Genomic DNA, 23333 nt, shown 5'->3' on the forward strand with positions numbered 1-23333 from the left:
TGTACCACTCAGGTCATCAAGTGATTTTCAGTGTGAGAAAAAGGAGAAAACAAAGTTGCACACACAGTCAATCATGAATTTATTCACATTATTCACAAGTTAAATTAACACAGTGTTCCTACACATTTGTCATTTCCAAATTTCATACTTCTCCAGATTTGTTTGGTCAATATTTTGGCAGAAGGTTTTGACATACAAAAACCGAACTTCACCGTGGATTTATGGAAGAAATATTTGCAGTGGTCACTCTTCAGCGATGGAACCTGCAAAACCAAATACTGGAAGGAGAAGGCTGAGTAGGAACTCTTGTCAACAACGCACCCTCATTCATTTATCATTTCCAGACAAGCAGGCGATACATAACTCGGATCAAATGTTCAGAGGAATTCTTCATTTCAGGCAACGTTTTCAAGTAGAGCATAAACAGAAAACAGTTGGATTTGTTGTGCCGCGGCCTCTTAAGGTTGATTTAGTGTAAAATCCAGTTTCTGCTTACACCTTTAAGACATGAATGTACAAAAAGTAAAAAAAAAAACAACAAAAAAAAAACAAAAGCTCCGCTGATGATCGGCAATCACATCTCCATTCAGAACATCTTCTGACAATCGCTCCAGCCCAAAGCAGACGTGACGTCTTTAAAGGGTCCTCTAATTCACACACTTTTTTCTTACACAAACCACACCACATGCACACTGACACACAAACACCGGCTGCGTGGATCGGATGTAACCAACTCCTAATTTTTATAAATTTTTTTTTGTCAATAATCTTGGACGGGATAGGGAGAAGGATCAGGTCCACGTGTCAGCCGTGGGCCCGCTTACGAGGCTGCTTTTGTCGGCGTGCTTTCAAGATCATGTACCGCCTGTAGGTGGTGTGGCGGTCTGATATGAATGGGATGAAGAAAGCTCTTAAGAGAGCAGAGGATCTGAGAAAAAAAACAACAACAAAAAACGTATTAAAACACGCATCCGTCTTTTAACTTCTGTGAACATAGAAAAACAGCATGTTTATTTTAAATATCAAGTGCAGAACAAGGCTGCACAGTGGCGCAGTTGGTAGAGCTGTTGCCTTGCAGCAAGAAGGTCCTGGGTTCGATTCCCGGCCCGGGGTCTTTCTGCATGGAGTTTGCATGTTCTCCCTGTGCATGCGTGGGTTCTCTCCGGGTTCTCCGGCTTCCTCCCACAGTCCAAAACCATGACTGTCAGGTTAATTGGTTTCTCTAAATTCTCCCTAGGTGTGTGTGTGTGGGCATGGTTGTTTGTCTTGTATGTCTTTGTGTTGCCCTGCGACAGACTGGCGACCTGTCCAGGGTGAACCCCGCCTCTCGCCTGGAACGCAGCTGGAGATTGGAACCAGCAACCCTCCCGACCCCATTTAGGGAAGAAGGGTGTAAAGAAAATGGATGGATGGAAGTGCAGAACAACTGGAAATTGTCAGAAAGTCTGTAGTAATCTGTCAAAGTACCTTGACGCTTGAAGGAAAGGCTTATAAGCGATGACAGACCACTCTTCTTTACTGGTTGAGTAGCGAGGCTCAAGTGGCGTTTCCTCATCCGTCTCCAAGTCCACAAGGTAATGGCACTGTTTTATATCTACCTGCACAAAAAGGAACTTTCACGGGTCAGTGAAATTATTACACTACGCAATGCCAAACATCATTATGTCTAAGGGGCTCACATATCTGGAAGGCTCCTCCAGGTTCTGGTCGTTCATATTGGCTGGAATGATCTGCGTGGCCTGAGGCCCAGAGGCGTACGGCTGAGGAAGCTGCCCCTTAAAAGCCGACTGAATGAAGTGGAGCTGCCAGCTGCAGAAAAAAGATGAGACTTTTAGCAGAAAAGATAAGAATCATCCACTCTAATTATTAAAACACATACAGAAATAAAAGTGTTTTTTTTTATGTAAGACTCCTTCCAAAACTGATCTGGTAATTGGATAAGAATGAGGGGAGATAATTATGATTTGGCAGCAAAAACTGCAGAAGAAGTAGTTTAGGCAATTAAATACCTTCACACAGAAAGCTTAAGGGAAAGGATAAATCTAGACAATAGCATTTTATTTGAAACTAACGTCACATCTGTCTCATCAAAATTCCAGATTTAATACACTCTTGGTACGTTTTAAACCTATAAATCCAAAAGTTCACCATGGAATTACACAAGATACTTCTGCAGAGCTTAAAGAGAGCAAAGAGATTTGGATGAGCAACCAGAGGATGGACAAACCGAAGAAAGGAGGGATGATTGACAAATGGAATGGATGGAGAAACAAGTAACAGATGGATGAATGATCAAAACTTTAAATGGATGTAGAGATGAATGAGTGGAACTTGTTGGCATTGAGACGAGGAATAAAATATAGAAATTGCTGTATTTTTTCCATAACATATTGTTATTAGAATTTTATTTATGTGTTTTTAAAGACTGTGGGATTCCTGTGACATTAGCAATCTTTTGGTAAATCTCCTGCAACCACACTTGATGGTTTGTTACTTATATCAGGGGTTTTCAAAGTATGAAAGAAGGAGCACAATGGAAGGTGGGGGTTGTAAAAACTCCACCTTCAGCCCCGCTCTGGCCAAAACCAGTGATGGCATAGTTACTTTGAAAAGTAACTTTAATCGAGACTACTGATTACTCCTTGAAAAAGTAACTTAGTTATATTACTGACTACTGACTTGAAAGTAATTGTTACATTAAAAGTAACTGTTTAGTTACTTTTAGTAGCTGCTAACAACAACGCTCCACCTACTGTGAAAATCACATTGATCTTTGCCAATATTTAATTGTAAGCTATTTTATAATGGTAACATCAACAATGTGTCTCCACTGATAAGGTTGAACTGAAGAGGAGATTGTACAAAAAACAGTACAAAAAATAAAAAACCTGAGTAATTTGTGTGGTCCACTGTTGTCTGGAAAACTCTAAGAAGGATTTTAAAGCCCTCCCCCAGCCTCCAGATTCTGCGGCCCTGCGTTTGATGTCACAGCACAGAGCTCCTCCTGCAGCTCCACAGCTCAGATGGCTGCACAGATTTGTGACACTTATCTTAATATGAATAGTTATAATGGCGTTAAGTTTCCATTATAATTATTGGCAACTACGGACACGTTGATTCGTGGCTGTTTTCACGTTTATTGCGCTGTTTATATTGGTCTTGATGTTTGCAGTTTTCTGGAGCGCAACGCGAAACTCGACGTCATTCAGAGGTAATATATTAACTTGACATTAACAAAGACACAGCGGGACGGATCATCCGGGAAATGATGGACAGGGAGAGACTGACTAAAACTACCTTAATGACGGACAAATTCTGGGATTTATTATGAGTCTCTGCTTATTTCCAAGCCCAAATGAGTAACTTCACGTTCAAAAACGAGCCCAAAAAGGCGCAACCAGCAACTCGTTAAATTTTCAAACGACTTTTTAAAAAAATGAAGCCCAAAGCCGCTTATAATAATCGGACTTGGTGACAGAAACTCAAAATAGTTCCAGTTTTTCCTCCAACAAAACGCGCATCTCCCTCCATTGTTTACATTTCTGTTGCATAGAGACGTCGGTCACTCGACAAGACGAGTAGAGGAAATACATTAAATAACAAAAGAAGATAGTAACGCAGTAACGCAAAAATGATTTTGATAAGTAACTGTAGTCTAACTACTGGATTTGAAATAGCAACGCTTAGATTACTGGTTACTGAAAAGTGGTCCGGACGTCAGTAACGATGGATGACATCACTGGCCAAAACATCCTCTAAGGTGGGAAACATTTCCACGCACCACAGTACCAACTTTTTCCTAAATCCACAGAGTTGATCGTGTGCGTAAAAGACGTTTTTCTCACATCAGTAGACAGCAAGCTAGCTTTTATTTATTTTTTTAAAGACTGTGGGATTCCTGTGACATTAGCAATCTTTTGAGGAGGCGCAACCACACTTTGAAATGACTTATATCATGTCTTTCTGTTAACAAAAGGGATGTTTTAAGGTTTTCTCACAATCACACCCAGAAATGCAAAAAAAAAAAATCTGTTACTAATGAGAGCTAACTTGTGAGGCAGAAGGAAGCTGCTTGGGAAGCGGTACCACTCTTTCCCAACACACACACTGACTGGTCGGCCGTCGGGGACGGAGTGCAGCGTGGGATCCTTGGCGATGCGGTGAAATTCTGGATACAGGTCCAGAGGAGCATGGTACCCTGTCAACACGAAGCAAAACAAAATCTGACCTTACATTGAGCTGATAGGCCTGCAACCAAGACTCTCGTTTGTGCACAAACCTCTGAAGAGAGCGACAGAGCGAGACAGTGACAGCACTGTGAAGGCAACGACAGTGGTTAAAGCCAGCCAGTTGGAGGAGACGGTGTAGTGCTCCAGTCGGTATCGCTGGAACAGGAAGTGGTAGCATTTCTGTGGGAAAATACGCCAAGATACTTTACCTGCCCAAACACTGTCAAAAAAAAAAATGAAGCCACACACTTGGAAAAGAGCTGATTATACCTGTAAAGACGAGAGCGCTACTGCCCCACTGAGGCAGATGAGAGGGTAGATGGGAAAGAGAAAGCGCTCTTCCTTGTGAGGTCTAGTGAAGAAAACCAACATCCACAGATACATGGGAGAAAGAGTGAGCCAGTATGGGCGGCCCAGGTTCTGAACTGCAAAAAAAACAACAACAATAAAGCAACATGTTAAATCACAATCTGATCGGACTATTAGTACAGACAAACACTTTAACCATGTGTAATGTTTAATTATACCTAAACTAAGGGGAGCTAATGTGCAGAAAAGCAGCAGTAAACGGGTATGTTTCTAATAGTTTGTCATTGTGACGCTGGAAGTGAGATCTTGTTGGAAAAAAACGCCATGAGTCCCAAATGGAAACCTGAGTGCTTTGATTACCATTAAAACAAAAATAAAAACAGAAAAGAGTCAGGCCTGACCATTGAACCTGTGCAGCAGCGTCTCCATGAGAGCGGTGAGCGGCAGGGAGAACAACGCCAAAACAAACACCAGGTTGAAGTTCAGGACTCCGTTCAGAAAGTAAAAATGCCACGGCTCCGTACCTGAGAACAGAGTGACACAATCGGAGTCAAATTATCACTTAACTGTGAGTCGCTCTAAATGTTACTCACAATGTTACTCATCAGATCAAAAATTTATTTCAAGGCATCTATCATGCAGATATGCAACTACATTAAATGTGGATATCACATGTAATATGTGACATATGTAATCTGATAATACTTTTGAACTAATGTTTGCTCTGTTCAGTATTTCATCTTTTTCTATGATTAAAAAATACAATAAAGCAGTAGAATCTTTGTTTGTTACTACGTAAATAAATTATATACAAGTTAGTAATGTATTTAAATCGGAATAATTAGATGTGAAAATGAATGGTTAGCTATCTGAATTCATTAGATGTTAAAAAATGATAAACTTGTTGCAATTTTTAATTTGGTCTTATGCAGCAGGACAATTACTGGTCTGAGGTTAAGCTGTTATGGATAGAGACAGTTTAATTTATTCTGTAAATTAAGTAATGATTCCACTTTATTATCTAAAATAAAATGGAAACTTACCACGTAAAAAAAAACCCCTTAAAATAATTACATCAGATTTGTCATTTTAATAAACAAAAATCTTTTCATTAATGGCCGTCTATGTTTTAAATTGTGTATCAAATAAATTAGACATATATGAATAATTATTAATTGACTTAAATTCACTATTTTTATTTCAAATTGACACATAATAAAAATGATCATGCCTCACTTATTTCTTGGCAAGCTGAAGTAAGGAGGTCAGTTTTTTCTTCTTCGCTAAACTTTTCTGAAGCAGCCATTAAAAATGTTCCAACATTAAATCCTGGCACTAAACGATGAGCCATGTTCCTCACAAACAAAATTCTCAGATTGAAATATTAAATTATAATGTTCCCCTGAGTTGTTTATTTTTCTGACGTATTTTTAAAGGAATGTGACTAAGAAAATGAGTCATGGTTGTGATGTACTTGTGCAAATTACCATAAAGATCAGGCCCATGTTCTGTAAAGACATTGTAAAGCAGGATATTGAGTGGAGCAATCACCAGTTTGCCATAAAAGAAGGAGTCCACTGCCACCAGAGGGACCTAGAAAGTGTGAACAAGATGGAGACAAAAATAAATAACACAGTTTTTCATTTATGAACACAGAAAACATGAAAAAGTACATACTGTGTAATTTTCTGTACAATGGAAAAACAAACATGTGATCTCTCTCCGGTTTGACTCAAAAACAAGATGGAGATTTTTCTAAAAGTTGACTTATTTCACAACATATGACAGTGAATCTCTTCTCACCAGCAGCAGAAGCAAAGCAAGAGCGCACCAGATCAAGAAACTCTTCCACTCTCTCTTTATCACCAGCAGGTCGAAGGCGATCGGAAACCTGCACAGATCATAATTCAGATATTCTGAATTTTACTTCAGAAAATTACTATTTACCATCTTACCCAATCAAGGCAGAAAATGGCCAGCCAACTATTCCACCGGCGGCCACGCCCATAACAGCCAGTGGTATGGAGTCCTGAAACCACCCCGTCATGGCAATCAGGGTCGTGTACATGCAGAAAGAGGAAGGCAGAAAAGCTGAGGAAAAAGAGCAGAGAAATAAAAACTATGAACAGTTGGGAAGAAAAAGCTGACAAAAACCTGTCAAAGACTCATACCACATTCTAAGAATACTAACTGGAGGCTTGTTCTTGTTAAAAGAGAGTCATAGCATGCTACGGTTAATGAACCGATACAATCCACTGTCACCACATCCTCATCCAGAAAGAGGGATTGCTGCTGCGTCAGGGATTCGATGCCATTGGCTGAGTTTCTTTATGCTTTGCAAATTGGTGTAATAAATTAAACTTGACTGGATGGTTTTCTAACTAGGACAAAGTTGGAATGCATGTAACTGACTCTGAATCTGTCTACATGATTGTATTAGTCTGACTATTAATATCTTTTTTTAAATTGGTCTTCTAAAGGGCTTCTTGTTCCATATTGACCCTGTATACATAGAATAATTCAAAATGAATTAATGTCATCTAAACTTTGGTTGCATAAGCAAATTGAGGGAGCAGGGAGCGAGCATGTCGTCTTAAACTTGTGCAACTGTAAGTCTTAAAGACAAAGAGAGTGCTTTGGAAAAGCACCTTAAAAAAAGAAATAGATATTTTTTTACTTTTAGAATTTTCTGAATTTCAACCAAACAAAACAGGAAACATTCAGGACATGTTTCTATAGTCCCAAAAAAATACTTTAAAAAGTAAACAAGCCCTGAAATCTAAGAAATGGTGGCTTCACAGATGCTGCTTTCTGGGGTTGGACATTTTTCTGTTTCAAATTGTAAGCAGACGGACACAAGGAGAAATTATGTAATTATTAATTATAGCCTAACTTATATAATTGTGCAATGTGCCAGCCCCACCTAGACTGTCATGTTCCGGAAAAACCTAAATACCCACTGCCCAGGTCATTTATCAAGTCAGGCAGAATATGTAATCCTTTAGCTTTTAGTTCCCATAATAGGTAGTTTATTAAGCTGCAGCAATTACTGTATATATAAAACAATAAAGCCTGATAAGCTAGGAATAAATCTGACCAACCTGCCGAGGAGCAGAACATTCCCGTGCTCAGTACGAGGAATGCCAACATCAGCCTCCCCACATGCAAACCAAACTTCTTACAAACTGCCCTGCATCACAGCAAACAAACAAATCAAATACTTTACTTCAACTCCATACAACTTACAAAATGCATTCAAGCACTGCCTGGCCAAAAACGAAAAGAAATCTCACAATACTGAAAGGATCTGACTGGTCCTTTAGTTTACCAAAAATGAATATCAGCAGAAACCTTCAGTGGGGATCTTATGCAAAAAAAAAAAAAAAAAAAAGCAGCACTTTAAAGATTAAGACGCTCTGCAGAGGATCAGTTCAAACATGGCGGCATGATAAGTTGTCTTTGTTGTTTTTTAACCAGGCAGTGTAAAACTTAACATAATTTCAAGGTGCTTTATCACTATCTTGTATTTAGGTGAACAAACTCACTTGTAAAAATAGAGTTCACAGACACAGCAGCAGAATGCTAACACACATCGCACAAAGTAGAACACCAACACCTGAAACACAAGTTTCAAATCAAAGTGCATGTTTTGGCATCGTGATTTGCAACAGTGTGTATTTTCACATGAATAAAATCCTATATTTAAAAAGACAGAGTCCTTAAAACATTGCTCTAATAGTAAGGCTGAGGTTCATGTGAGCGTTTGGTCATTTGTTGTGAACGAAACTCTTGATGACTCTCAGCAAAACATTAAAAAAAGTAAACATCTACATCAAAAACTGAGATTACAGCTTGTGATACTTACCTTGTTAGTCTGTAGAACATGGGCATGCAAACAAGCAGGAAGCGCATGCAGCCATAAGTAAGCGTAGGATCTGATGGCATACAGTGGGGAATATTCCCATGTTTGCATTCCTGTCCCATACAAGAGAAAGTGCATCTGTGGAAACACAATGTGACAAAAACAACTGAAACAACGCAAAATTTGTAAGATCGGTTTTCAGACAACTTTGCTGATTTTTAGCATTATTAACGACTTCAATTTCTGTCGGAAAGGGGAACTTACAGGCTCCCAGTAGTTAAACGTCTCATCACAGTCTGAGATGTTGCTGAGCAAAGCAGCACAAAAGCGTGCAGAGAGGAGACATTTAAATGCAGTCGACCCCTCTGGAGCCCACACCTGCCCTCCACGACTTATCGGCCTGTTGAACAAAAAAAGAAAAGAAAACATCCTTGTTTAAAACTTGTTTACAGTCAACATGCATAAGATTCGAAGAATGCACTGAGTATATTTAAAAGGTTGTTAAATATTAACAATGTATTTTTAAAAAAATACATAAATGACTTAGAAAAAGTTATTTTCAAATCAAATATAATTGTGCTCCATGTGGGCACTATGCTCCTTGCAGTGTTTTACTAATTAATGATTAACTATCCATTTACCTTTTTTTTTTTCAATCGGTCAGAACAAAAATGAAAACTATTGTCGAAATGATTTAACTTAAAAATATATATAAACTTGCAATGAAAAACAAAGTACATGTCAGAGACAATTACTAGTGAAGAGCCTGAAACACTGTGTCCCAGAAAACAAAAATATATTACATTATGTCTCAGCAGCATACTTCAATATTTTTAATAAGAAATATACATTATACAGGTGCATCCGGTCAACAATACTCTTTTTCCTCCCTCCTTTATTTTGAGTGCTTATCCTATTTTTTATATCAGTGACAGAATACCAATGAAAGAGTGATAGATAACATTACTAGCGCTGTAATAGAGAAAATGATTGGTTAATTCGTCAGCAGTAATAATGGTTTCATTTTGTTTTAAAAGCAAATGATTACCTGACAGGCAGGAGTATTTTTCTTCTAGACTACATTGTGAAAATCTGGTCCTTGGCCATGCCTATACACAGTCAGCACATATCTTAGCAAAATATATTTTAATGTACCTGGCTTATTCGGCCAACAAAGAGTAATTTTATTCGGAAATTCTGCATGTCTTGATAATATATTCATTCGTAAAAGTCTTCCTCTAAAGACTAAACAATACCTGAGCTTTCCCAGTATTAAAGTGGGTATATTTAACATGCTCTGTGTTGGAAGGATGTGATTGGGGTCGTAAGTGTCCTTTGTTTCACAACTTTCATTAGATCGGATTAGATAGACGGCTCAGATCCAGCCCAGAGTAGATCCAATGCTGCCTTATTATTAAGACACGTCATCCCATAAAGCTGTCAACATTTTATCTAGATGGCTTCAGTGAGGCAGCAAAAACAGCAGTCGCTGGCATGACAGTAGTTCTGGAATTGACACCGAAAAGCTGTTATCTTTATAAAAATGTGCCGTAGCATCTGGGGAGAATGAATGAATCTGATCAGGTATTGAACCGCAACAGCTTCAGATCAACAATGCGGAGCTGCGCTACAATTAACTGTCCGTTGGGGGTTTATTACCGTGAGCAGACAGTCTTATTGATTATCCAGTGGACATAGGCAAATGTTTTTTTTATCGCTTTGTTATGGTCGGAACTTGCTATGAAGTAGCTAGCTGGCAAAGCTAGCTGTCAGTCACTCCATAGAGCTCACAACACCGTAGACTCAAACCTCTCTTCTTCGGGCTCGTACTCACTCTTGCCGGGTCTCTGTTATTTTGCTTTCATCGGTGCCTTTCTCTTCTTTCGTCGGCCGGGCTTCGGCTGGGACGTTCACGTTGTTTGCATCCTGTCTGCTGCCTCGTCTGGCTCGCTGCCGAAGCGCCTTGGCCGCCATGTTTCAACAGCGCTGCTCTGCCGAGTCGCGCTTCGGTCATTTTCGTCTCTGTTCGGTTATTAAGTCATCCTCGTTTCTTCTTCTCATAGACGTCGTGTAGCGCATCAATGTTAATATTATTATATGAGGCAAGAATAAGGCGTTCGTTTTCTTTATATAACTTAGAAAATTAAAGTAAAAGAATTATTTAAAAGTTTGATCTGTACAGAGAATCTAAAAATGGGGCTTTATGTTCAAATATATACATCTAACCACGAGTTTACTTAACCATATTAATCCACAAAGTCATAATTTACAGAGGCGGTTCTATAATCATGAATGATAACCTGAATGAGTGTACTTCATCTTTCTCCGCTGATGTATTTGGAACATAAAGCCCAATTTGCAACAAAAAAAAAAGTATTTTTGTTATGACCTATCGCAACAATTTTTACACAAATCTTTCTTAATGCAATATCTCTGTTTACAAGGCTGCATCAGGAGGTGATAAATGTATTGATGAATATTATGATTTTTTGATAAACTTTTGCACATTCAATGACGCATAAAAACACTTCAAGTCCGGCTTTTCAGCATAATCATAATCAGTTAGATGGCTTACAAATTTACTGTGTTACAATTGCTTTTTAGAATAGCGACCGAATTAAGCAAGTCAAGCAATACATAGCTGCAATCTAGTGATTTAGATTCAAAATAATAAAAGGGATGATGGAGAAAGAATGTTTGCTGCATTGTAAACAAACATATTAAAAGTAAACAAAAATGTATCTACATAATAAGGAAATATGACCAGCAGAGTTTATTTTTTTTATATTGAGTAAAAAGCACATGCTTTTGTAAGTGATAGGTGAAAACCAGAGAAAAAAAGGTTGGACTACGTCATTGGACAGGGTGAAAAGGACTCCATCCATCCATTTTCTGAACACCCTTCGTCCCTAATGGGGTCGGGAGGGTTGCTGGTGCCTATCTCCAGCTGCGTCCCGGGCGAGAGGCGGGCTACACCCTGGACAGGTCGCCAGTCTGTCGCAGGGCAACACAAAGACATACAAGACAAACAACCATGCACACACACACTCACACCTAAGGAGAATTTAGAGAAACCAATTAACCTGACAGTCATATTTTTGGATTGTGGGAGGAACCCACGCATGCACAGGGAGAACATGCAAACTCCATGCAGAAAGACCCCGGGCCGGGAATCGAACCCAGGACCTTCTTGCTGCAAGGCAACAGCTCTACCAATTGAGCCTGTGAAAAGGACTCATTAGTCAAAATGATTCACTGTAGACTGCAGAAACTCAGTAGTTCCAGAAGGTGGCAGTAGTGCAACAATTAGAAACTTAAGTTTGTATTTGAAAGTAATTAGTTCTGTGACATATACGTGTTTAAGAAATGCCTTGATTTTTCATGTTTTGTAAAGGTGAACTGCTCTTTTTCTCACAGTCATTGATTCATCCATTCATAACTTTACTGGATTGAAAATAAACAAATGACGACAAAGTGGAGGAGGGAAATTAAATAGGATTTGCTTCTTTATACTCCAATGTGAACATGTTATTGACAGATTTTTTTTTTAATTCTTATACTCATTAATGTTATTCATTTGGTATTTTTTCTTAATATCAATGATCAAAATGATATGATTCTGATTATAAAACTATTTCTTTTGGGGGCTGAGAGGGTTTGTTTATTATTTTTAACATATAAAAAATAAAGCCTTAAAATGATCAACATTTTCTATTTCATAATCATTTTTAGTTGAACAACATTTCAGCTTCAATAGTAGGTTTATTATATGGTTATGAGACCAACATACACTGAATGATTTCATTCACATTTCAAATGCATAATACAACAACCACATTTACAACCATTGTAGACAATCCGACTATAGATTTTCTAATACATTTTCTTCCAGCTAAAAGCACATGTGGAGAACAAAAATGTCTGAATTATTGTAATGCCTCCCAACAGTTTGTGTGAAGTGCTACCTGACTGTAACCTGCATACGAGACGAGAGCAAAACCTCCAGCTCTTTGTGAAATGTCAGGGCTTGTGTGTGTGACAGGGCGTGTGTGTGTGAGTGGTAGATGAGTCTGTAACAATAACTGGTCTGACTCAGGTCAGGGTGCGAGAACGTGTCGATGAGTTTAACTTGCTCCACAGTTCCGCAGCTAGCCTCTCGGACGATGGCGTGGAACATTTTCTCCTCCCACGCTGGCCCCGTCCAGAAGCTGATGTCAAAGGAGAAGGACTCTGGGTACAGTGAAAAAGGCTGAAAAGATGTCCCTGGTGGTGGACGGAGAGAAAACTGTTTGAGGAAGCGTGGGTCGTGACTCCAAAGCAGACGCCAGTCAGGCAGTGAGAACAAGAGAACAGCGAGGAGGTCTAGATTTAGAGACGCACTGACAGTGACGTGGTTGTTGTCGTCAGCTGTGTTGCTCGCAAACACCTTACCGATCAAACCCATCGGCTGAGCCACCAGATGTAGGCTTTTCTCTTCTGTAACTATGGAGACCCCATAGGGAGAGAGGAGCGCTTCCAGCTCATGTCCTATCAATTTAACAGGCTCATTTTCCAAAGGGAAAACACCTGTGAGGAGAATCTCGTGAAAGGCAGGCAGAGCCCAAAGGCTGATGGGCACGCTCCTGAACACCACTCCACTAATACCAAACAATAAGCTAGAAGACCCATTGCAGCCGTCACAGGCTTCTCCCGCCTTACTGCCCTCAACCTCAGAACTTTGATCAATTTCCTCTTGAGGCTCTGCATTACCACTAATATCTTTGTTCATGAGGAGCTCTTCCAGCTGAGGAAGCAGCGATGGACGGAGCAGGTAAAGACCCCCTTCCACTTCCAAATTAAAATCATGGCAGCACACAGGCTGTAAACTCTCAGTTCCTTTACTCCTCACTCTGTCCGTCTTGGTAGGAGGTGAAGTGGCTTTTATGTTTGAGCAAACTGCGTCGTCTTCTTGAGCCTGAGAGGTGAGTTCTTTCTGAAGCAAGTGGATCCAGTAGTACTGCAAATTGTCAAGATCGTGGCAGCATGTCTGCAGTTGCTTGGCTGACATGAGGTGGGGGAAAGGGTCTCTTTTCATGGACACTGGCCAATGTTCCCCTAAGCCTTCGAGAAGAAAGTCTTGCACCAACTTGACAGGATGGATGGAATCTGAGGAGAGGAACCCTCTAAGGAGAAATAAAGAGATAGTAAGACCTCCTTGCTTATTCACTATAAATCATAAAAGTCTATCAGTTCCAGTACCTGGACACATAATCACTGAGCTCAGCCGGTATGTTATAGTGGACCGTCTCCCCTTCAACAACCTCCTCCATCTGAACTATCTGGACAGGAGTGAATGGGGCACTGCGTGAAAACACATGCAGCAGAGCTTTTCCCACGTGAAAGCCTTTATCTTGGCTCCTGCACAACAGCAACACGCTTGTTAAACAACGTTGCATCCCAAACACACACCGCAAACACGCAGAGGACACACAATCCTACACTTCAACACTCACCTCGACTTCTTACCTGTATCCAGTGGACTTGTAGCTTGGGAGGTTGTCACTTTCAAACTGTCGCACAGCGCTGAGAATGAGGTGAGCTTCGGCTGCCATGGCACTCACCTGCCAGCTGTTGTGCCACTCGCGTTTCGGCTGGTCCGCCGGAGTCCCACCTTGTCCGTTGCACAGGGAGACGTGAACCTCCCCGTCCTCGGCCAGAACCTCAACACAACTGGAAGTTAAAAAATGGGAATTTAAATTTGACATCTTTCAGAACTCCTGAGGACTTCATAAAAGTTGAAAAATATTAGACACTCGGGGCCTTGAGTTTGACACATGTGCTATTCAGTATCAAAAGGGGTAGGTCTGAATATGCTTAGAAAAACAAAAAAAAAGTTTTAGACAATTTTTTATTGTCCATTAAATCCATCTATTCATTTATCAATTGATCCGTTTGTCTATCTATCTAGTTATCCATGTGTTTGTTCATCCATCCAGTCGTCTATCCATCCATCCATTCATAACTCCACCAATTTGTAATCAATCCATCCATTCACATATCCTGTTGTTCACTTATTTATCCATTTACTCCTTCATCCATACATTGGATTATCCATCTATTCATTCAGTCATATTTGTTTAACAATTCATTCAAAGCTGCATCTACCATGTGTCCATCCAACCATTAAGTGAATATCCATCCAGTCTAACATCCATTTGTTTGTCCATTCATCCATCATAAAAAATATACGAATAAATTCACCATGAATTTCTTTTTCAGTTAGTTTAGGTGTTTAGTAAAGAGCGAGAACTGTGCTGACTTCAGTCAAGAGAAGTTTGGTATTTGGAGGTGAAAAATGTGTAGAAAGCCCCTTGCATGTGGGGACAAGATGACGTGAGATGCTGTTTTACCTGAGGAAGAAGTTTTTGAGAAGCTCTCGGTTCTTTTTCACCCCACTCTTCCTCCCACAGTGGGGGAAGTTGAACACCACTAGGTCAAACACACGGCCCTTCAGGAAGGCACACTCCCCCAGCTTTGTGCAATCCACCTCAAACAGGACACTTCCTCCTGAATAACAAGGACGAGAAGAAATCACAAAAGTCCAAAATAAAATCCACTACAGCAGCCACAGATTCTGGAGCTCTCGGTACCTGAATCCTTGATGGTCTGGATGTTGGCGGCAGCTCCATCGTGCCGCAGTGCCTCCTCATGATGCTGCAGGCAGGTGGCCGTTATGTTGCTCCCCGATTCAGAATCCAGCTTACACACTGAGGAGGAGAAGGAGAAGTTCCCCTCTCCCACCAGCAGAATGGACCGTGAAGGTGACATGTCACACACACTCGAGAAGAGAGGCTTAAATGATGAATTTCGCCAACAAGTTGCTCTGACGTTGTTCTGGCCTTTGATGCTCTGAGACAGGAATAATGAGACGACGACAAGGGACAGACCACTTTCTGTCCTACTGCTTAACGGTCTAATAAAAACTCACCAGCTGCATTTTTAATCAAACCTCCAGCGTTTAAGCATCTAAAACGGACTCATTTTAGTTCTTAGCTCGAGAAGAGCTATTAGCTATTTTCACTTTATTTTAGAGATAAACAAATGACCTTCCTGGATTCGTGGCTGCTGCTGCGGTACTTACAACTGAAGTCACCTGTGGCAACCAACGCTGGTGTCGCACATAAATTGTCCGGCGAGAAACAAATCCCCAGTTCGTTACGCAATTTTCCCTGAACTTTCACGTTCTAAAAACACCAAATCGTGGTCCTATAAATAAAAAAATTAAAAAAAAGTCATAGATGTGATTTCCTCGTCGTTGCTTAGAAATGCGCTAATTTTTAGCCTTCGTGTTCATAATTATGTGTGTGGAGGGAAGGATTCGCAGGAGCGACTCACCGCATCTTGAACAGGGAGGAATCTACAGCATCACTTGATCTGCAGCATCAGTTCGCATATTTTAAGTTATTCGTTTATTTAGAAAGTAAATACCCCTGACAGTGTTTCTGATGTGCGGTTCCCAGTTTCGCTCGGGATATTAAGGTACCCCGACTACATTAGGAGTTTATAATGAAATCACCTATACATGCCAGATTTTACTGATGCTAAGGTCATGCTAGCTAACGGAATTGCTGCACTTAGTCATGGAACCAGTGCCTATCTATCTCATTCAGAATTGTAGCTATAATTTCCCTATTAATCCGTTTAAATTTTCCACACAATCCATTCTGCATTGCTACTCTCTGGGGTCTTTGGTACAAATCTGTTTGTCGTTTTGTCTGTGGCTAACTTTACTATGTTTATGCTCTACTTATCTTGTTCTCATGCAGGATCCCATGTTACAGCTGTATAAAAGTGCCTGTAAAGGTAGCAGGTATGCAAATAAATGTGTCATAAATGTGCTCTTTGTCTCTTCGTCCTTTAGGAAGCATTGTGCCCACATGGGCAGTGTTCTGGCTTTGTCTTCCAATCCGGGCCATCAGAACTGGCCTTTCTCCAAGGATCATCTTCCTTCTCGCTGGGACGCACATCCTGCCCACTGGGACCGTCCACCACGCTGGGAGAGGCGAGATGGACGCCTACCCAACCCTGGCAGCTTTCACTCTCTCCACAGGAGCTGCAAAGGTAACTTTAGGTTGATGAATCAAGATCTGTGGCGTGACTTACAGTCCCCTGCACGTTTCATAACATCAAAATCTTAAAATTCAATTGTGTTTTCTTTGGATGTTATGAGATATACCAACACAAAATAGCGTGTAGTCATGCTTATGTTACACCGTTTATTTTGTATCATATCCCTATATATTCATATTTATGTTTTTGACTTTTTGTTCACTAACATTCTCTAATAGGTCTCCAAGACCTTCACAAAACAGCTGGATTTATACGTAATTTTGCACAGGTGAATGCCATTCAAACATTTGATGAAGGCATCTTGTTGCACTGTATTTCATTTAGGAGTATTAGATTAAAAGGGAGAAGAATTTCTATTTGGAAAAAAGAAAAAAAAACACACACACAAATTTTTCCTTCTGTAATAATGCTTTGTTTTGTGTTGGCCTATCACAAAAAAATCCAAGTAACATATATTGAGGTTTGCAGTGTGGAAAAGCTCAAAGGCTATTAATACTTTATACAGTGCTGTTTATCATTCTGTTCATGTTTTATTTATGTTGTTCTTCCTTGACCCCACCAGATGTTTTTCCTCATCAGATTGAGGGTGTCAAGATGATTATCAATAAAACTTTGAGTAGCTTTTTTAAGGTGACTCTTTATTATTTACATTTATATTTTGAAACAATATTTTTATTGTTGACTAAAGTAAAGAGTCTATTTCCAGGTCAGTCATACCCTCCACCTCAGTGCTGTAAGTCCCTCCTACTATCGGTTCCACGTGGAGCATCTGCAGTCTGACGACTACAGCAAGGACAAGGTTGGACAATCGGATGTCTAAATTATTACTGCTTTTCAGAGTTCCTGCTTAGTTTTGAAAAGTTTAGAAAATTATGGATTTTAGTTTAGGATAAGTGTGGAATAAAAAAAGATACTACCCAAATACATTTATATTTGCAGTCTTTTATTTTAAACCTTATTGATATCTGAACTTTAAAAGTAACCAGTACAACTGGTTTGTTTTTGACACGGGTTAAATAAATGATGCACATAGATGTATTTCATCCAATTTGATCCTGGAAATGTATAACATTTTGACTTAGCATATCTGTAGGAATCCTCACTGTGTTAACATTATTTTTTTAGAAGTTATAGTAACAATTAAACAAATAAATACATTTTCCTTATCTTGTCCAATTTTAGGACGCGCCAGCATTGATTGGTGAAATGGACTCTTCAGGTAGTCTGAACGCTCACGCTCTCCTTCATCTCACCGAGCGCGTTCGAGCCAGAACAGTATTCCAGGTGAGTTTCCCGGTGTCTTTTGGGGCCGTTTACATCCGTCCCATTTGCAGCATCCATACAAGTCCGATTATAAACTGGTGCAGATTTTTTTTTTTTTTTGCCAGAAGCTCACAGCCTGAACTGTATTTCAGACCCAGCAGTCTCAGTTCGTAACGTGGCAGTTTGAAACCGAGTACAGAGGGAGCGACTTCACCGCTGCTGTGACAGTGGCCAACCCAGACATCCTCAGAGAGTCAGGTGAGAAGTGGCCAAGTCGCAATTGAAAATCTAAACAATGTATATGCATTAAAAGTTTTGCTTGTTGATGTAAAATATAGTTTCAGTGTGTCAATTTTATGTAAAACTGAGAAATTTGCACAGTTTGTAGCATGTTTAAAGTTTTTCATAATCTCTCTCTGGTAAATTTTTATTATATGCATCTTGTGTGCAGTCATTCTGGTAGCACACTTCCTGCAGAGTGTGTCATCTGGCCTGGTGTTGGGAGGAGAACTGGTGTACCACCGAGGGCGAGCAGAGGAAGGAGGGATCCTGACTCTGGCTGGACAGTACTCAGGTGAGATGTTGTTTTTCCACTTTTATAGGCACTTTCTTACCCTTTGACATTTTAGAAGGTTGAAGATAATAAAGAGGGCTATCTTTGATCAATTATCTCAGAATAATCTCTCAAGATTCTTTCCTGTGTTCTCTTTCCTTGAACGTGTGCCTCAGATTTTCTGTTGGATTTTTTTCCTGTTAACTTAAAAAGGCAGATTTTGTGTCTCCTAAATCATATTTGTGTTCACAGCTTTCAATTATGCTCCACAAAAAGGCCAATGATGATCCTTTTTCAGTGTCTGTAAACCAATACTGCCAGATTTTTACACAAAATGCTCTCATGTCATTAAAGTATGTGATGTGCACCACTAACAACCTTCCAGTGGTGTTCGTACAGAGTTAAATTAGTCTCATAAAGATTGACAAAGCGCACAATGATATTTGGATGCTTATATTTGTAAATGTAACACACAATTCACAAATGTGTATAACACAATGCATAAATGCGCACCTCAAGATTCACATATGTGTAAACAGTTTGTCGAATTTACATGTTTCAAACTACACAAGTAGCAATAAATTACGCATGCCAATCTAAAAATACATGTGCACAAATCGCCAACACGGACCGGTCAATATGAGGGCACGGATCAGCTTGCCTGCGCTTTCGACTTTTGAGACTTTCCTACAGCATCATCTCACTTTGGTTTTGCAGGTGAAAATTATGTGTTCCAGGCTGGCGAAAAGCTGGGATGTGATGTATTATACCTATGTTTTTCAAAAGGTTTCTCTTCATTTCACTTTGCTGCCATACAGGACCAAACTGGGTTGCAACCCTTAATGCTGGCAAAGGCGGCGCCCATGCCAGCTACTACCACAGAGCCAACAAACAGGTATGAACACTAACAGCCTGGCTGTTATTTACTCATTATTTGTGTGCAGCATGCTAAAGGAAAATTTGTTTTGCCAGATCCAAGTTGGAGTGGAGTTTGAAGCCAGCACCAGGACGCAGGAGACAACAGCCTCCTTTGGGTACCAGATGGATCTCCCGGAGGCCAACATGGTTTTTCGAGGTATTCTAAGGTGATTTTAACTGAGGTTGCTTACTGTCAAAAAAAAAAAATCAATGTAACAGGCGTCTTTTTATGGCAAATGTTCAGGGATGATCAACAGCCGGTGCATTATTGGAGGTGTGTTGGAGAAGCGTCTCACCCCGCTTCCTGCCACCCTGATTATGGGAGCCTTTGTGAACCACAGAGGTGACAAGCTGCAGGTCGGCCTGGGCGTCAACGTGGGATGACCCTCCACATGCTCAAACTGGAATTCTGAAAAGAATGTCAGGACACCAATCCAGAGACCTTCGTTTGAGATGTTTTTTAAAATGCACTGACTTATAGGGTGCATCACCTGCACTGAAACTCTTCCTGTTGGTTTAACTCCATGTATCTCACCTTGCAGCCTACCTCTCATTAACAAGGTGATGTTTTCTGATTATGGGGAAAGCTCTGTGCCAGAGGAGTGGATGCTACTTTTAGAAGGGTGCATCACCTTCTGAACTTTGAAAGCTGAAGGTGAAATTGTACTGTATACTTAAAGTATCAATTTTGCAAAGTCGGTAGTCATGAAGAAATGTATAAATATAAACACAAAATAATAAAAATGTATCTCCCATTTTAGTGATTTACCTTGAAATTATGTATTGTTGATTGTTCTGCAAGCTGATTCTAAAAGAGAAATTCAAAAAATTATGGTATTTTACATTTTTCACAAAGCCAGTGGTCAAGAATAAAGCAGCAAACAACAAAATTGAAAGATGGAACATTTTTGTGGCATCTATCTTTCGGGCTTTATGAGTTTGCAAGCACTGTCTGGCGTTAAAAAGAACAAAATCACCGGCATGAAGCAAGTTTTTGCTCTCAAATGGAATAAATACAGCTAGATTAGGTCTGTATGAATATTTGTCAGCAGTTGATGTTAGTATGATCTCCATAGAAACACAGAGGAGCAAAGCAAACAGATCTGAGGGCGTCTTTGCACAAACAGATTTGTCTCTTATATGTTTGCCCAAAGAGGAATGTAAAAACACAAATTCTAAATATTTTAAATCTGCAATGCATAATCCACTTAACAAGACATTGGACTGGAGAACAAGATGACTGTACTTTTTTCTGACATGATTTAATAAAGATGTTATTTATGTCATAACCCTTGGTCTTCTGCCTATTAAAAAATCCCTCTGAGTCAGTGGAATGGTTTAGATCGGCGGTTTTCAAAGTGTGAGGCGCGCCTCCCCTGGGGGGCGCCAGAGCACTTTAGGGGAGGCGCGGTGCGAGGGAAAAAGTAAACCGGAAAAGCTATGTGATGTTAGAGAAACGTCTTTTACGCACACGATCAACTCTGTGGATTTAGGAAAAAGTTGGTACTGTGGGGTGCGCGTGTGGAGCGGGGATCAGTGGAAATGTTTCCCCCCTTAGAGGATGTTTTGGCCAGTGATGTCAGTAACGTTACTGACGTCGGACCACTTTTTTCAGTAACGAGTAATCTAACGCGTTGCTATTTCAAATCCAGTAGTCAGACTACAGTTCAGTGACGTGCGGTGAGGTTCATAGCTGGTGAGGCACTGACGTCATCAGAATCAGATTAGCAAATAGATGCATAGATTGACAGCAGTTTACAGGTTATGTTTCACTTCTGCATCCTTACACATACAAACTGTAGCTCACAAAACACACATTTCCTTAAAAAACAAAACAAAAAATCACTATCTCTATTATAATCTATCGCTGCACTTGACTTGCTTCCCGAATCGTTTAGCCTAGCTCGCTGTCACTTACTCGGCAAGATCCCAGACGAACGTCTGGGATCTTGAGCGCCCCCTGCCATGAAGCAAGAGAACTGCCTGCCTCACCTCGAACCTGTTCTCTGCCGTTTATAATCGCTCATTACACGAAACACGTTACACAAACACAGTTGGTGACAAAAAGCACTGTACATTATATACATAAGCTAAATTATTGGAAATAAGTTCACATATTAAATGTGTTTAAACCATTTTATTGACGCCGTACAGCAACATGCTCTCTCCGCTTAGCAGCCAGCGCAGAGCCAGGAGTTGCGCAATCCAAGGTGAGGCAGAGCTCGCTGCTGCCTCACCGGCATCGCTTCCAAGCATTTGAATGGGAAAATAAGAAAATTCAGCGATTTTGAACAAATAAAAATCGAAATTGGTGAAGCTACATGAAAAATAAATATTTTTTAGTACAAACCACCGGATGAATATAACAATTTAAATTACTTTATGATTATATATTTTATTTCTGGCTGGTGAGGCACTGCCTCACCTGCCTCCCCTGACCGCACGTCACTGCTACAGTTACTTATCAAAATCATTTTTGCGTTACTGTGTTACTATCTTCTTTTGTTATTTAATCGTATTTCCTCTACGCGTCTTGTCGAGTGACCGACGTCTCTATGCAACAGAAATGTAAACAATGGAGGGAGATGCGCATTTTGTTGGTGGACAAACTGGAACTAGTTTGAGTTTCTGTCGCCAAGTCCGATTATTATAAGCGGCTTTGGGCTTCATTTTTTAAAAGTCGCTTGCAGATTTAACGAGTTGCTGGTTGCGCCTTTTTGGGCTCGTTTTTGAACGTGAAGTTGCTCATTTGGGGTTGGAAATAAGCAGAGACTCATAATAAATCCCAGAATTTGTCCGTCATTAAGGTAGTTTTACTCAGTCTCTCCCTGTTCATCATTTCCCGGATGATCCGTCCCGCTGTGTCTTTGTTAATGTCAAGTTAATATATTACCTCTGAATGACGTCGAGTTTCGCGTTGCGCTCCAGAAAACTGCAAACATCGAGACCAATATGAACAGCGCAATAAACGTGAAAACAGCCACGAATAAACGTGTCCGTAGTTGGCAATAGTTATAATGGCAAGTTAGCACCGTTATAATTATTAATATTACGGTAAGTGTCGCAGCCATCTGAGCTGTGGAGCTGCGGAGGAGCTCTGTGGGCTGCGACATCAAACTCAGGGGCGTAACGCAGAATCTGGGGGGAGGGGGGCTTTACAATCCTTGTTAGAGTTTTTCAGACAACAGTGGATCACACAAATTACTCATGTTTTTTATTTTTGTACAATCTCCTCTTCAGTTCAACCTTATCAGTGGAGACACATTGTTGATGTTACCATTATAAAATAACTTCCAATTAAGTATTGACAAAGATCAATGTGATTTTCACAGGAGGCAGAGCGTTGTTGTTAGCAGCTGCTGAAAGTAACTAAAAAGTTACTTTTAGTGTAACTTAGTTACTTTCCAAGTCAAGTAGTCAGTAATATAACTAAGTTACTTTTTCAAGGAGTAATCAGTAGTCCGATTAAAGTTACTTTTTCAAAGTAACTATGCCATCACTGGTTTTGGCCAGAGCGGGGCTGAAGGTGGAGTTTTTACAACTCCACCCGTGGAGGGGGAGGGGGGGCGCAGCAGGCATTGTGCTCCTTGGAGGGGGGCTCACCCTTTCATACTTTGAAAACCCCTGGTTTAGATCAAAGCGTGTTCATGTGTTGGTCTGACGTAGTAAAAGATCAGGTCAACTAAATTAGGAATCTCTGGCAACTATTGACAATTCAGAAAAATATTCACTGAAGTGCTCCCTCCAAATGTACAGAGCAAGTGATTCTTGGAGAAAAGATAGAAATGCTCTCTTTGTTTTTCTATTAAAAAAATAATAATAACAAAATATATATATTGAATTGGTCATATGTTCAAGAAACTGATCAAAATTCCCCCTCCTCTTCACATTTATGAACCACACAGAGACACATGCTTATTTTTAGCTCTTTCTCTGAGATAAGGTTTTGCATGATTCAAAGCAGTAAAAAATAATATCTCAGCTCTTCTAATCTTATCCTCATCCTCTGTACTGACCCTCAGCTCTTCCTGCTTGAGGTGCACAATTTTAAATAGAATAATGAATGAAACAGTCTGTTTCCATAAAAGAG

At 40.1% G+C, this 23333-nt stretch overlaps 2 protein-coding genes across 4 annotated transcripts; one reads left to right on the forward strand and one right to left on the reverse strand.

Moving 5' to 3' along the window:
- Window positions 1-62: 62 nt before the first annotated feature.
- On the reverse strand, window positions 63-15550 carry LOC122844422 (alpha-1,2-mannosyltransferase ALG9-like). Of its 2 annotated transcripts, XM_044139821.1 has the most exons (20): window positions 15368-15550; window positions 15030-15288; window positions 14790-14946; window positions 13906-14109; window positions 13639-13797; window positions 13085-13562; window positions 8665-8778; window positions 8404-8538; window positions 8084-8154; window positions 7640-7728; window positions 6494-6629; window positions 6342-6429; window positions 6026-6131; window positions 4940-5062; window positions 4500-4654; window positions 4280-4409; window positions 4051-4198; window positions 1680-1809; window positions 1468-1598; window positions 63-928 (listed from the first exon to the last, which is right to left on the reverse strand). In XM_044139821.1, exons 1-20 carry the CDS (start codon window positions 15374-15376, stop codon window positions 805-807), a joined length of 2946 nt encoding a protein of 981 aa, XP_043995756.1. In that variant the 5' UTR covers window positions 15377-15550; the 3' UTR covers window positions 63-804. The 2 variants fall into 2 exon arrangements, with proteins under 2 accessions (XP_043995756.1, XP_043995754.1); XM_044139819.1 differs by lacking the exons at window positions 13085-13562; window positions 13639-13797; window positions 13906-14109; ... (1 more) ...; window positions 15030-15288; window positions 15368-15550 and adding an exon at window positions 10235-10419 and having other exon boundaries at window positions 8665-8800.
- A 118-nt stretch (window positions 15551-15668) lies between these two features.
- si:dkey-71l1.1 (uncharacterized protein LOC569883 homolog) lies at window positions 15669-20146 on the forward strand. Of its 2 annotated transcripts, none has more exons than XM_044139823.1 (10): window positions 15669-15918; window positions 16301-16500; window positions 17072-17139; window positions 17216-17308; window positions 17692-17793; window positions 17925-18030; window positions 18224-18346; window positions 19144-19220; window positions 19298-19410; window positions 19488-20146. In XM_044139823.1, the coding sequence occupies exons 2-10, from the start codon at window positions 16317-16319 to the stop codon at window positions 19588-19590; spliced, it is 969 nt and encodes a 322-aa protein (XP_043995758.1). In that variant the 5' UTR covers window positions 15669-15918; window positions 16301-16316; the 3' UTR covers window positions 19591-20146. The 2 variants fall into 2 exon arrangements, with proteins under 2 accessions (XP_043995758.1, XP_043995757.1); XM_044139822.1 differs by having other exon boundaries at window positions 19298-19400.
- Window positions 20147-23333: the final 3187 nt, after the last annotated feature.

Source organism: Gambusia affinis, linkage group LG15 (genome assembly GCF_019740435.1).
Source record: "Gambusia affinis linkage group LG15, SWU_Gaff_1.0, whole genome shotgun sequence".
Classification (NCBI taxonomy): Eukaryota; Metazoa; Chordata; class Actinopteri; order Cyprinodontiformes; family Poeciliidae; genus Gambusia; species Gambusia affinis.